Below are 15,626 nucleotides of genomic sequence, written 5' to 3'. Positions count from 1 at the left end.
CGATAACCAAAGGTCGTGGCCGTGAGATCAGTTCCAACTCTAGGCTTTGTTGTCGTTTCGTTGGTCCACGAGTTTAATTAATTAACTGGGAGTAATTTGAAAATATTAGTTGGTTGCAAACTAACTTTTACCCAGCTCTACACTGATGTTAGTAATGAAGTGGTAAAACGTGTTAAGACCTAAAGATCTAATAAATTTCTCATCGTTATATTACATTTTCTCATTACATGTTTAAGTTAAGATCTCCTGCTCAAAAGGTACACCTCCACCAATTGATACGCCTTCTCTCCCCAGGTGCACTAAATCTCCAAATATTGGACAGAGAAAACACACAAAAGATGAAAATAAATATTTTTATTACTTTCCTAGTTAATACTTAATGCTAACTTATTTTCAGTGAATTTTTCAAACGAAATTTCATCCCACTGAGTTTATGGGATTTCATATGGCTTCTATACACCGCCGGCAGTAAAAATATGCTATCACATAACCAACATTTTAGCGGTTGATTTTCTCTAACATGAACTCTTTCGTGGTTCGCTAGACATTTGAATGTTCTGAATCGCTTACTACATTGGCTGCACCGATACTGTTTAATCGGATTGTATAATCGCTGAACTGCCTTGTCACTACTCGAAGGTCCTTGCTCTTGATTAACACTTTTAGTCGGAGTATTTATGATTCTCGTCGTATTCCTCTTTCGCGATTTTCTGAAAATAGATTCAAACTGGATATCTGGTATAAAGGTAATAAAACATCCAAATACCTTCTCCCTTTATGTCTTGCAATATGCCGCCGTAAGCTATTTGGTCCAGTGAACGTTTTCTTGCAGAAAACGCATTCAGACTTTCTTCTCGCTGTCTGGCTTTGGCAATTAATCGCTGCCGAAGTACGCAGCCCATCAGAGCTAAAATTGCCATTAAGATTTGGGGAGTCACTTTTCTCATCCGGCTGGCTAGACAACCTGGAACTCCAGTTGAATAATTCCTCCGAACGCTGGTTTATTTGTGTCAGTTCATCGTCTTTCAAGTTATAAATCTGCAAACCGACACACTCTAAATTTGAAACCAAGTTTGAAAAGAAGACACCCTACCTTGTCCACATCATATATATTATCTAGGGATGAAATCCTATCTTCACCACCAGAGTTTGTTTCCGCAGACTCATCTTCAGGATTTTGCGTCTCCAGAATGTATTTTAAAGTTTCATCAGATAAAAGGCACTTTCGTCGAAACTTATTACATCGCAAGAGTTCTTCCAGGCAAAAATTGCACATGAACTTTGGTAGATTATCGTCCGGCCTAATCTGTAAGTACATCGTTACGCTATATGATGAGAATAGAAGCATTCTAACGTCTACCTCAAGTTGAGTGCAACGAGCCACCATTTCAGTTACGGTTTCACTCGAACCATCCTCTGAAGCAAAATCATCTGATTCACCATCATCGTCTTCGGAAAACAGGGGCTTTAGGAACAAATCGACTTGCATACAAAAGCGGCAAATTATGTCAAAATCGGATAATTTAAGTTGCCTTCTTTCAAAATATTCCATCTTTACAACTTTGTCCAAAACACAGCTGTGTTTGACGTTTAAGATCTGTGTTTGCATTGTAAGAAGAGTTAGAATTCCCAAGTCAACGAGCATCATTGCCATATGTGTTCATATCTGCCAGTAATTGGGAAATATAAATTTCTCTCTGCAATTTTGTATTGGGGAAATCCCCGGGTAAACGGTTCGGGGAAAACTGTGTGCTTGTTGAGATGAGAAATGCACGCAACGTTTCTGGGACATTCAGAAATGCTTCTCCGACTTCAATGGGTTAGAACGGATATTAGATGTTACTAATCAACTGTTGTGCTCAAATGTCTCAATGATTAAGGCGCAAGGCTATCGATGGCGAAGGTTCCTTTTCAAATTTTACTGGTAGTAGAAACATTTGTATCGTAACTGAATGTCCTGTCGACTCAACTGTGTCAAATCCCGGTAGTAACCACGGGTGAGGGAAATGCGGACCACATTGTTTCCTACAGTGCACCGTTACTGATTTGAATGAAGGGCTCTAACACACTTTAAGGCCCAGTTCCAATTTGATTGTTGCTCCAACAATTATTATTTTTCCGCGTTTTCACAAACTCGGCAAAAGCCGAATTTTTCTTAATACTGGGACTGCCAAACATTTAGTGTAGGACAATCCTAACTACTTGAAAAAAGGGGCTCTGGTGCTGGTGGTCGGTGATAGCTTGGTGGGAGAATCCGTCGAAAAATTCCTGCAATATTGAGCACGTTTGCAGAATGGTGTATTCCGGTATGGTTTATTCAGACTCCCTTGAAGTGTCAGGGTATCAAGAGAACCCGCGAGAGATTTAGGTACAAAAGCTTTAGCTGACAATATTATGGGAATTACAATTACCCTCTCGAGACGCCGAATTTCTTTGATTTCCGGAGCCTGTGGCTCATAGTTTACCTTCTCCACTTATTTCCGTTCACTCTTGCCATAATGGGGGATAAGAATATCAACAATATACGAGGAACGGGCTAAATGAATATCCGGCTAATTGTGTCAAATGTGAGCGTCAGCTAAAACTTGCCGACCCCAATGCATGATGTAAGCAGAATTACCGAGTACTGTTTGCGGTTCATACCGATAATCCGGAAATGTTCCTTTGATAAACACATGCTTGTGTGCAAAGTTTTGACGAATAACCTTACATACAGCATTATGCCTGATCGTGTATTACACAAGCCCAATAGCAATGCAGCGAGATGTTCCAACGTCTCTATAACCAAACCAAATATCCTGCACTGTTCGTTATTCACCTGCTCTTTCATTATGAACTCGGGTCACGACAACACCATTCTGAATGGCACACATAAATTACTCTGTCTCAGCAAAGAGTTCCCCAGCACATAAATATCTGTTCGACAAATAGCTGCCAGAGACAATTCACGTGTTTACCGTGCATTGCCTTCGACTTCCATTTATCGATCCGCTCTTGATCTGACTTCGACCCACTTCGAGGATTGAAGGATCGATCCTTCAAGTTAAGTGGAGTCAGCTCAGAGTCGTCTGCTGTACAAACAACCGCTTGCACGGGACTCGCCTGCTCTTTGCTGTAAAAATGAGCGCGTAGCGAATCGACTTGGCGGTGATGTTGTCCCTCAATATCAACCGCGCCCCTGCCTCCGATGTTACGAGGCAGGTTCGTCTGCTCCATTTGGGTGATGCATTCGGAATTTGCACATAGTAGTCCGTATCCACTGCTGGGCATTTCTCAGGTCGGTCTTCGCCCACGGCTATATTCCAAATGCATAAGCCGGGGAAGGGATAGCAAATACATTCAGAGCGCTTATTTTATTCTTCCCCGACAGATGCGATTTCAATACGAGCTTCATACGCCGCAGAAATCCGGACAATAGGGTATCCTTCAGATCACCAGCTCAGGCATGGGTTTCTTGCAGATTTCCTAAATATTTGTAGAAGCCTGTCTCCGTCGTAGCTTGGATGTGGAAGTCATCGATGCTGTTTCCACCATGCGGCTCGTGATAACCTTTTTGGATGGCTTCAATTCGACATTTGTTTAAATCAAATTCCTTCCGATTATCACGGCGAAACATGTCCACCATTCGCAATAGACTTCTAAGATAGTCATCAGCATCAACATACAACTTGATATCATGTAAGTATATCAAACGTCTCAACTCGCATTTAGCATGTAGGTCATATTTTATGGCAAAACCATGTCCTCTAGCATTATTCAGTAGTCATGAATGGGGTTACATACAAAACTAAAGACTCAATGAATCCCCTTGGGAGATGCCTCTTCGTATACGGATGGGCTCTGAAGTATTGGTAAACTCAAATGAATGCACTGACAAGAAGGTAAGCCACCCTTCCATGACTCTCGCCTAAAATTTTACTAGTTTGGGATCAATACGGTACAAATATAGGATATCGATTAGCCAGGTAATCGATATAGCAACTAAATTGATTTCTTTGACCTTTAGTTGCTTGTCATACAACTACCGAATCGATAATGAGTTGCTCTTTGCAACCCCTTGACTCGACTCGGCAGTCCTTCTGCTCTTCGGACAGAATGTGATCTCAAGGTGTGCATTGACACTGGATAAGCAAGTAATCGGTCTTATGTCTACGGGGTTCTGCACCCTGGCCTTTTTAAGAACAAGGCAGATAATCTCCGCAGTGAAGACTCATGAATTGACTTATGCTGTGTGCCAACCGACCATGTATACTGGTGAACTTTTGTACCAAAAGTTCTGCACCGGATCTAGACCTGGGACCTACCAGTTCTTCGAGCTGTTTATGGGTCGTCGAACTTCCCCTTCGGTAACATCCGCAAAACTTATTCCCGGTAAAATGGCAAACCATTAGCATGTTGGTAACCCTAAAGTCCACCCCAACATCCTTTTGTTTCCCGGTACGGCAAAGTGGTAATCCACTCATCATGCTGGTAACCCCAAAGTCCACCCCAATATCCTTTTGTTTCTGTTACCGGAAACTGCATTGTCTGGACGCTCTGTTGTATGAAACTGTTGTCTGCAGTGCGGCGTGGTGTTATTGATGCCACCGTCTTCGCCCCCATCAACTTGTAATCACCAGTTTCCGTGATGGTCTGCAACCCGCTGCACAGCCACGTGCGCGTGTCGCGGAAAACGAATCTCTGATGCAACAAAAGGCAGTAAGATTTTGTACCTGCCTCCACCGTTATTTCGCTATAGGAGCGGGTGGCAAAGAGATTCATTTCCTCAGTCCACTTCATCCGAACCTGTTGAAATGATCCCACCAAGTCAGAAGACACCCACCGATTATCTGTACCGGACATTAGATTTAAACTTCTAGGGAAGCAGCGGACGCGAGGAGCAAAGAGCATTAGAAGAAGTAAATCCAATTTTTTAACTGCCTTCTAATTCTTAAATCCGTAAATATCTGAAGATGTAAATCTGAGTGAAATTATGCGGTGTTTCCAACGATTAATTATCTGAAATAATAAAAACTTGTTGTTTCTTTTTCGTTGATGTGAATATTTATTCTTGCCTGCTAACAAGTTGTTAGCACTGATGAAGGGAACAAGTGGTTCCCGAAATATCGGTATTTGCAAGAATAAATATTCACACCAACGAAAAAGAAACAACAAGTTTTCAGATTCAGAAGATGTAAAGCTGTAAAGTTTTCCTCAAACGTAGAGAAAAGCGGGACAGACCAGAAGAATATGTGGTGAGAATAACTGAGGTTTGCTACACCGATGGCTCAGAAACTGAACCGGGTGGTGGAGAGAAATCTACCTTTCGAATAAAAGCGGGAAGTGGGTTTTTTCTTTGGAGTAACATACTATGATTGACAAGTGGTTAAAGGGCAGGCGCATCGCAATCTGCAGCGATAGTCAAATTGCACTGAGACATTCAGAAGTCCTTTGATCACATGAAAAATCGTTTAAGAATAAAGAACTCATTTAAAATGCTTATCCAGATTCAATGCGGTGGTTGGTCATTCTGGCATAGAAGAGCTCTCTCAGTGCCCCCCTTGCTGGGACCGGAACCGGTAATTGCAGTACCAATATCAATGGCCAATGCTGCTAATAGAAACTGGAACTAGGAACGACAGGGGGCAGAGTCTAAATATCACTAGACATTCTAAACTTTTCCTCTCAGAACCAAGCAAATATACTGGAAAGTTTAAGCTGCTGTAAAGCAGGAAAATTTGCAGAAGTATTGTTAGCATTCTGACTAGCCATAGTTCACACAGATGGTAGGTGCCTGCCCTGTAACAAGGATACGGAACACACGGAACGTTTCTTATATGAGTGCTCCGCATATGGACGCTAATTTTGTCGTGCCTTACTACTTCAGACGCGGCACTACACGGCTAGGTCGGATTTCCATTACGGCACCTTTGGAAGAGGTTGACCTCTTGACATCTCTTTAATTGAGATATTAGTTTTTAGCTTCTCTCAACGCTTTTATTTTAATTTTCATATTAAGCATTGGTTGTAAGTTGGAAGTTTACGATTGTCTGGCGTAAACGAGTGAGCTTTCTCGAAGTTGCTCATTTTCCCTTTCCTGTGGCGTTTTCGTTACATTACTATTTAATTAATTGACTAATTAACCTAATAACTAATATTTAATTATCTGAATTATAATGTCTTCTTTATTACTTACCTTCATTACCCCGAACAAGCTACGAGTAGAAGCACAGTTGCCCATGTCGGTTTCAACAGCCTGGCATTAGCCTGTTTAAATATTTATAGGCTTTATGCGTATTTGTGTCCACGTTGTCTCAAGAAATGTTATGGCCGCTTTCTACTATGTGTTTCGCGACTGCAGATTTGACGTGCCGCAATGGGTTTTTGCCGCTAGCTCCGCTTCTTTGATTTCTTCTTCGAATCATATTTTTACCAGCCTGTCTGACTTATATGTCTATATGCTGCTACATTTCAGGCATGTGATCAAGTAGATCATGCTCTCCTCCTCCTTAGGTTAGGTCCTTTTGGCTTCTAAGCCGAGTTTTAAGTTCCGCATGTCTGCCGGTTGGCACTGCTTCTATTTTAAATTCTTTAAGTACGTTCCAGATCCTGGGCCACCAAGGGGTATACGTAATGCTGTATCTCACTGTTGTCTTGCCTTGCCTGTTGCCTAGAAACGACGTTAATTTTTATCCTGAATATATCGAACTCGATGTTGTCCTCGTTTCTAATGATTTAGATGTCCAGGAATGGTATTTCTCTCATTTGTTCAGTATCCATGGTGCCTTTTATCGATACAGTCTTTTCTAGGGCGAATTGCTTCTTAAATGGCTCTTGAACAGAGTCGTCGAAAAAGTAGGGTATTAAAAAATGTGACAAAAAGGTACTGAATAATACTCTTATATGAGAGTACTTAGGTTGAAGTAAAAAGAAAAGATTTTCACCTATACTGTATTTGTATTTTGTGTCTTGCCCATGGATGTCGCGTAATGTGACTACCAGCATTGTTGGTACACTGTGAAAAATTGTTTTAGAAGAGAAGAAGTTGAAGAGCTGATGATACAATTAAAAGACCATGAACTTAATCGAGCACAACATAAGTATTGGAGCAGAAAGAAATATTAACCGACTTTAATTAAAAGCCAAACAAATTGAGCTTCAATGTACAAAAACAATGCATTGGAAGGGTATTTAATCGCATAGGGGGAAATTTAGTTCCTACCTCTCTACAATCATCATCATCATCATCAACGGCGCAACAACCGGTATCCGGTCTAGGCCTGCCTTAATAAGGAACTCCAGACATCCCGGTTTTGCGCCGAGGTCCACCAATTCGATATCCCTAAAAGCTGTCTGGCTCTCCTGACCTACGCAATTGCTCCATCTTAGGCAGGGTCTGCCTCGTCTTCTTTTTCTACCATAGATATTGCCCTTATAGACTTTCCGGGTGGGATCATCCTCATCAATACGGATTAAGTGACCCACCCACCGTAACCTGAATCGGATTTTATCCACAACCGGACGGTCATGGTATCGCTTATAGATTTCGTCATTGTGTAGGCTACGGAATCGTCCATCCTCATGTAGGGGGGCCAAAAATTCTTCGGAGGATTCTTCTCTCGAACGCGGCCAAGAGTTCGCAATTTTTCTTGCTAAGAACCCAAGTTTCCGAGGAATACATGAGGACTGGCAAGATCATTGTCTTGTACAGTAAGAGCTTTGACCCTATTGTGAGACGTTTCGAGCGGAACAGTCTTTGTAAGCTGAAATAGGCTCTGTTGGCTGATAACAACCGTGCGCGGATTTCATCATCGTAGCTGTTATCGGTTGTGATTTTCGACCCTAGATAGGAGAAATTGTCAACGGTCTCAAAGTTGTATTCTCCTATCCTTATTCTTCCTGTTTGACCAGTGCGGTTTGATGTTGTTGGTTGATTCGTCTTCGGTGCTGACGTTGCCACCATATATTTTGTCTTGCCTTCATTAATATGCAGCCCAAGATCTCACGTCGCCTGCTCGATCTGGATGAAAGCAGTTTGTACGTCTCGGGTGGTTCTTCCCATGATGTCGATATCGTCAGCATAGACCAGTAGTTGGGTGGACTTGAAGAGGATCGTACCTCTTGCATTTACCTCAGCATCACGGATCACTTTCTCGAGGGCCAGGTTAAAAAGGACGCATGATAGGGCATCCCCTTGTTGTAGACCGTTGTTAATATCGAATGGTCTTGAGAGTGATCCTGCTGCTTTTATCTGGCCTCGGACATTGGTCAGGGTCAGCCTAGTGAGTCTTATTAATTTCGTCGGGATACCGAATTCTCTCATGGCCGTGTACAGTTTTACCCTGGCTATGCTATCATAGGCGGCTTTAAAGTCGATGAACAGATGGTGCAACTGTTGCCCATATTCCAACAGTTTTGCCATCGCTTGCCGCAGAGAGAAAATCTGAACTGTCGCTGATTTGCCTGGAGTGAAGCCTCTTTGGTATGGGCCAATGAAATTTTGGCCGTATGGGGCTATCCGACCTAGCAAGATAACGGAGAATATCTTATAGATGGTACTCAGCAACGTGATACCTCTATAATTGCTGCACTGTGTGATATCTCCCTTTTTATGTATGAGACAGATAAAGCCTCGTTGCCAATCGTCAGGCATTGATTCGCTGTCCCATACCTTGAGCACAAGTTGATGAACCACCTGGTGTAACTGCTCGCCTCCATATTTAACCAATTCGGCTGTAATTCCATCGGCTCCTGGCGACTTATGATTTTTTAGCCGATGAATTGCCTGGGCTGCTTCTCCTAAACTTGGTGGTGGCAGTATTTGTCCGTCGTCTTCAGTTTACGGGACCTGCAACTGGCCGATGTTCTGGTTGTTCAGTAGCTCATCAAAGTACTCAACCCATCGCTCCAATATGCCCATTCTGTCGGAAATCAGATTTCCCTCTTTGTCTCGGCAGGATGAGCATCGAGGTGTATAAGGCTTCGTCCTGCTGACTTGTTGGTAAAACTTCCGCGCCTGGTGCGGTTGCTGACTGTACTTTTCTAGTTCACAGACTTGTTGGTTCTCCCAGGCTTCCTTTTTCCGTCTGTGAAATCGCTTCTCCGCTCGACGGAGTTTGTGATAAGTCTCTGTGCGTGCCCGCGTTCTTTGAGAATGCAATATTACTCGGTATGCGGCATTCTTCCGTTCCGTTGCTAGCTTACATTCATCGTCAAACCAGCCGTTCCGACTCCTTTTGCGGCCGGGACCAAGTATGTTTGTGGCCGTATCCATGATAACGTTCTTCAGGTGATTGTGAAGATCATTTGTTGATGCTTCATCTCCAGGTCCTCTGTTGACTGCGGTTATTGCGGCATCCATTTCTCTCTTATAGGTGTCGCGGAGGACTGTGTTATGGATGACTTCAGTGTTCACTCTCACCTGATTGTCAGAGGGGATTCTAGGTGGTATTGTTATTCGAGCTCGGAGCACCATGCCAACGAGATAGTGATTCGAGTCTATATTGGCCCCCCTATATGTTCTGATATTCATCAAGGCTGAGAGGTGGCGGCGTTCGATCAACACGTGGTTAATTTGGTTGAAAGTGGTCCCGTCTGGAGAGGTCCATGTATGTTTGTGGACCGCTTTCCGCGCAAAACCAGGTACTTCTAACAACCATTTCGTGTGACCCTGCTAATTGAATAATCCGCAGTCCGTTATCATTTGTTTTTTTCGTGTAAGCTATGGGAGCCAACGTATCGCCTGAATACGGGCTCCTTCCCTACTTGGCTGTTAAAATCCCCAAGTATGATTTTAATATCATATCTGGGACAGGCTTCAAGGGTTCGTTCTACTGCCTCGTAGAAGATATCCTTCTCCGACTCTGCAGTCTCCTCTGTAGGGACGTGAACGTTAATGAGGCGTATATTTCTAAACTTGCCTCGGAAGTGCAGAGTGCATAGCCGTTCGCTTATGTTTTCAAAGCCGATAACAGCAGGTTTCATTTTTTGGCTGACTAAGAATTCTACTCCGAGCACATGGTTTATTGGATGCCCACTTTAATATATGGTGTAGCGGCTCTTCTCCAGGAAACCGGTCCCTGTCCAACGTATCTCCTGTAACGCTGTTACATCAGCCCTATATTGGTACAGGGTATTGGCTAGCTGCTCAGCAGCTTCATCTCTGTACAGGGAGCGCACATTCCATGAGAAAATGCGCAAATCGTTAATCCGTTGTCGTTGCCGGGTTCGTCTTTATAAAGTCCATCTTGTCCGAGGCTCCTTTCGTGGCTTCGTAACATCAGTTTTCCGTGTAGGGTTGTCAGCCCTACCTAACCCCCAACCTGGAGGACCAGCTGGTACAGTTTGTTCCGTTTTTAGGCGCGGGAGACTCGCCTTCATCCTTCTCCGTCTGCAGCTTTTCGTTATGAAAGAGCTCCCAGCGGTCACCACGTGGAGGGTTTGTTAGTAGAGCTGTTGGTGTTGGCTCAGCAGGCATTTCCCAGGTTTTATGCTCCATCGTGGGTACCAATCCACGTTTCGCCCTGGGACCTATACTACCCTTTGACCACCCTCTTTACAATGCCTTCCGGAAATAATTTTTTGAGGAGATATGCCATGCCATGGTAAATTGATACTGAAAAGTCAACACATAAGAAAACACAATAGGCGTATTATAGACGTCCAGCTTCCGGTTTCCCAACTTCTTATTGTATTGGGGAGAGTATCACAACACCAGGATTTTATTCAGCTCTTTAATTTCTGGGAATTTACTTTGCCTTGGCTAAACTATGTCCTGAACAAAAATTCCCAAATTTGGTATAAAATTTAAACATTTATTTTCATACAATATAAATTATTCTGTCTTGAACAAATATACGTCTAAATTCCATAGAATAAATGTACAAAAAGTAATCATCGTTTCAGTATTTTCATAGAGGCACCAATGCGATTCAACTTCATTTATATATAGTCGATTAAATAATGCTTAATCATTTCTTTAACATATTCAAAATTTGTCGCTGCGTATAAGGACTTCTCCTCAAAATATTAAAATTATTTTAAACTTTTACAAATTAAAGAATATAACGTATTATTCGCCAAAAGCATTTATATAAAATCTTAATGCAACTCCATAAAATTTCGTTGTTCAAACCAACAATTCTTTTGGCTGATTTGATTATAAATTTAAAATAATGAGTACATTCGCAGGATTCATTTACTTAAAAGGAAAATTCAAATTGAAAATAGAAATAAATAGAAAACTTATAAAATGTCTTCAAAATAAATGTAGAATAAGAAAACTTCTTCAATTTAAAAACCAAAAATATACATATACAAACACACAATACAATGCAGGTTTCAGAAAGATCCCTTTTTCTGTACACATTTATCAACTGTTGGTGGATCACATTGCGTAGTCAAAGTAGTGGAACAGTGTTCAATATCAATTAAGTCCAGTTCGTTCGATATTAATTTCTTCCATTCAATGAAATTATTATACTTTGATTTGAGTTGGATTGATATTTAAATGGTTTTTTTCGTTATTTCATTTTCAAACATTTATTTATTGAACTCTACGACAATAGTAGCCTAAACTCTTACATTTCTCGCAGAGTAACTGGGGATGAACTTTCGATTGATCGGAGACATCCAAACCGTCTGGTTTGTCGAGAGGGCGTTGCTTGTGCGGATATACATTGACGTTGCATTTTATGCATTTTTGACCCATATTCGCCCATGAGTTTCCCGACATCCACTTTCGTTTGCATTTTGGACACTTGTATTCGCCGAAACAACGTTTTTTACCCTGATAAGGTGTTTTACCTTCGCCTTTTGGTCTTGCCTGGAAAAGTTTGAAGTAATTAATTGAATTCAAGCAGTTGGATTCTAATTCAATGTTAGCAGTACGTTCAGGAAATCATCTAAATATAATATATCAATTCCAAGTCAGAATGATCCTTTTTTCCGTTAATACATATACATACCTGGGTTGAGTTACCAAATTTCCCAACGAGCGCGTTCCTTCGTATCGACAAGGGAAGTCCGGGCGGATGCGATATGGGCATGCACATACACGTATTAAGCGATGTGCGCGCGTGGATATGCTTATGCGCAGGCTGGGTATGTGGGAACAAATCCTCGCCCGTGGATGAAAATTGACTGCGGTAAGGATACCCAGAAACCAAACCAAATATGCAGGGCGAGGAGGGAAGTTTTTACGGTGCAGTGCTTTGGAAACCCAGTACCGCCGGTTTTTGGGTGGTGGCAAGCGGGTTTTCGGCCGCTGATATCCAGCAATTGCACAGAGAAGGAAACTGGGCTACTTTGGAATCTAATACTACAAGAGATAATATTGGATTGTAAATGAGGTCCACACCGGATCCTCTTCGTAAGAGCTCGAAACTTGGAAGATAACCAACGAGGGCAATGTTATCCTTCGGCATTCGAAATTTGTCGTGGAACTCGAAAAGAAATACGGATAATCCTTGGATCGGTATGAATTTTGCTGCTGTAGAAGATGAGTGTATAAGGCAACGAACTGGAGCAGCGGTTTTAGCACTCGGGTAATGCATAAATAAACTCTGTGAGTTCATTAAGGAGAGGTGGAATATCCATTACAATATCAGGGCTCTGTTATGGAGTATTAAGTTGTCCTATATTAGGGCAGTAGAGAAGAAAAACGCCCAAGTGTCATGTGGTAAAGTCACATGAGAAATGCACGTGTTAGATGTCGGACGTAAACTTGCTGGTGAAGTTCAGTTGCCAAAGTTGGCGAGGAGACGCTCTGTTGGACTTTTGTTTAAACGTGAATATAAGGGATTTGTCCGTAAACACTGTGAACGCCTGCCCTCAAGGGAGAAGCGGAAGTATTTAATGGAGATCGTAGGCGCTGTAATTACGTTGAGCTGCTTTGAGTTCTTTCGAAAAGAAGCTCAACGGTTGCCAGATTTGATTCACCTGTTGGTGAAGAACGGCGCCTACCGTTGTGTGTGAGGCATCGACGAGGAAATGCCCGTAGAGTAGCATCCAGAAACTTCTGTTTGAGAGTTTTGAACGTCCCGGTTGGCCGGACACAACCTCGTGGACAAGTAAGGGTTGAGGATCGCTTGGTGATGAGCAGCTTTGGGCAGGAAACGCAGATCTTTCACTGTAGTTGGCCGGGGTATAGTTTTTGATCGCTTCAACTTTGTCTGGGTCTGGTTAAATTCCGCCAAGGGTTTTCGTCTGAACATTCAGACGCCTGTAATTTCTTCCATTCATCGTTTCGCTTAGGGACCATGTGGAGTGGAGATGACCAACAGGTGTTGGAAGGTCTATAAATACCCTGTTTTATGAGATTATCGAACCCTTTCTTTGCAACAAATAACTTCTGGCGTGATAGCGAACACACCTTTAGTAGTGTTGATGTGCACATCGTGCTTGACCGAGACTCACGTCCACCTACCTGTCACCGTAAATGCGGATGAGAGAGGAGGTCGGGACAGCCAACGCAAGTTTCGCCGTATTAACGTGTTTGAACGGGGTGCGAGAAGAATCAATACCTACGCGCCCATGTCGACTAGAAAGCAACGTCAGCTCAGAGGGTCGAAAATTGTAATGCGACGTGGTATTGCGCTTTGGGTAGCCACCGCCGAGGCACCCAGCGAGCGTAGTTTTTTGTTGTATTGAAATTGCACCCGGCGAGACATTTAGTCGCGTGGGCTGTGAATTTACTGAGGTACCAGCAAGTTGTCGGGGCCGATGAGAGTCCCAATACGCAACTACCCGAACGCCCTTTCGGGAAGCAGACCTCGACCGTGACTGCGATCGAGATCTACTTCCCGAACGCAAAGTACCTACAGTCGCCGTAAGTTTGGAACAATCACAGCTGAGTCAACTAGTATCCGACGGCAAATCACAATGCAAATCCCACTGTCACCAGTGAGATTTGAACCGCGACCCTCCGTACGATAGCCTTGCGCTGCTATGTTTAGTTGCCAAACCTAAACATCCGCCATTACAGGGGAAGTGAAACAAATAATGGGTAAAATAGATTTCGTGTGCATGCAAGGATGGATTCAACGTTTTTCAGAAAATTTGTTGGGGAACCTACTAGGTTTCATCAATCGCAGTGGACTGTGAGTTGTTAGGCCAAAAATCCGAGAAAATTATTCAGATAACCAAATTTATAACCTGGACGGGATAGGGCTATTTTTCAAGGCGACACCTGACAAAACTCTTAAAATCAAAGGAGCAAGAAGAGAATAAAAGTTTTGGTCAGAGCAAGTATGACGGGAGCAAAAAAAATCTGCTAGTTTTTGAAAAATATAAAATACATTATGAGCGTAATCCAAGCACTTGAATAACCTCTACTATTTTTGAAAAATATATACGAAACTGGGGTTGAACACTACGAAAATGTAGAAAATATAGAGAAGGAATCTTACTGATACCATAGTCAATAATTGTCCGATGCATTGCTATAAGCAGTGTGAAAGCATTCAACTGGAATTTTCGCCACTGAATACTAGATCTCTGTTACAGCCAATTGATCTGGGGTTTATAAGATCTTTACAAGTTAAGTTTCAGGAGAGTTCGTACAAGTGTGCTAGAAAAGGGTATCAGCATGCAGAACATCTAAGTCCTGAATGTAACTTTAAGAGATCTTCGCAACATTCTTCTCACGACGATGATGATTTGCCATTAATGGTTAACATCGCTAAGTGGTTAGAGTACAAGGGTATCGTACGGAAGGTCGTGGTTCAAATCTCACTGGTGACAGTGGGATTTGTATCGTGATTTGACGTGGGATACCAGTCGACTCAGCTGTGAATGAGTATCTGAGTCAAATCAGGGTAATAATCTCGGGCGAGCGCAATGCTGACCACATTGCCTCCTACAGTATATTGTAGTGTACCGTTTCGGTCTTGAATGAAGTGCTCTAACACACTTGAAGGTCCTGATCCAATATGGATTGTTGCGCCAACGATAATTATTATTAACATCAATGATAATATCTTCGATCCGGACTCGTACGATAATGTTGCTCACGTTGACTCTGAAATTGAGGTCATTAAAAATGAAAAAAATTGAGATTGGCGATGGTAACATATTTGTCGATGCACTTTACTGAACATGTACGTATTTATGGTGGAGTCCGATTTAATATCCAATGAGCAAATTAAAAGGCCTTGCAGGTGTAGGCAAAAAAGTCTGTACATAGTAATTTGAGAGATATTTTCAAGCCTGAAGAATTGCACAGCAAAAACATATTTTCCTTCTTTTGTGCTTGTGCCAGGTAAATTTCTGTGCCTGTATCAGACACCAAAAAGATAAAAGTCTGTGTCAGACAAATATTTGTTTCAGATAAATGTCTCAGGCAAAGCCTGCTTCTAAATATGGAAATATTAATCCAACAGAATTTGTATTCGTACCCATAAATACGAATACGTTTGTATTCGCTTTTGGACGTGAGAATACAGCTAAATTCGTATTCACTTGTCTAAATACGAAAATATTCACTTCTTCGAATACCAATATATTCGTATTCGTATTCATAGGAAATCATTGTACCAACGTAAATACGAGCACGAATATGCCCAACCCTGATAACGATTTCTCAGTTCCTTCAGCGTCGCTATATCCGGTTTTGACTGTATTATGGTGATTGAGCACCTATGAAGGAA

General features: G+C 42.2%; 2 protein-coding genes across 4 annotated transcripts in view; both read right to left on the bottom strand.

The window, feature by feature from the left end:
• Positions 1 to 339: 339 nt before the first annotated feature.
• LOC119654939 (zinc finger protein 14-like) lies at positions 340 to 1,583 on the bottom strand. Its single transcript, XM_038060592.1, has 4 exons — positions 1,361 to 1,583; positions 1,094 to 1,306; positions 767 to 1,038; positions 340 to 710 (listed from the first exon to the last, which is right to left on the bottom strand). Exons 1-4 carry the CDS (start codon positions 1,550 to 1,552, stop codon positions 383 to 385), a joined length of 1,005 nt encoding a protein of 334 aa, XP_037916520.1. The 5' UTR covers positions 1,553 to 1,583; the 3' UTR covers positions 340 to 382.
• Positions 1,584 to 10,772: 9,189 nt separating this feature from the next.
• The window catches only part of LOC119654657 (zinc finger CCHC domain-containing protein 24-like), a 29,105-nt gene continuing 24,251 nt past the window's right edge, over positions 10,773 to 15,626 (bottom strand). For all 3 annotated transcript variants that reach the window (XM_038060145.1, XM_038060146.1, XM_038060147.1), the window contains one exon: positions 10,773 to 11,803. In XM_038060145.1, the coding sequence (XP_037916073.1) occupies positions 11,525 to 11,803 (279 nt within the window). In that variant the 3' untranslated portion in view covers positions 10,773 to 11,524. The remainder of the gene's footprint in view (positions 11,804 to 15,626) is intronic.

The sequence above is a fragment of the Hermetia illucens genome, chromosome 4, assembly GCF_905115235.1.
Source record: "Hermetia illucens chromosome 4, iHerIll2.2.curated.20191125, whole genome shotgun sequence".
NCBI classification, from domain to species: domain Eukaryota; kingdom Metazoa; phylum Arthropoda; class Insecta; order Diptera; family Stratiomyidae; genus Hermetia; species Hermetia illucens.
This window is presented reverse-complemented; position numbering and strand designations above follow the sequence as displayed.

What these genes read in the sequence shown, in the direction of transcription:
- LOC119654939 (XM_038060592.1), bottom strand. Translation starts at nt 1,552, where the DNA reads ATGGAATATTTTGAAAGAAGGCAACTTAAATTATCCGATTTTGACATA. An exon ending in ATATATATGATGTGGACAAG is followed by an intron (nt 1,039 to 1,093) that starts GTAGGGTGTCTT and finishes GTCGGTTTGCAG; the next exon opens with ATTTATAACTTGAAAGACGA. An exon ending in GCAAGACATAAAGGGAGAAG is followed by an intron (nt 711 to 766) that starts GTATTTGGATGT and finishes ATCTATTTTCAG; the next exon opens with AAAATCGCGAAAGAGGAATA.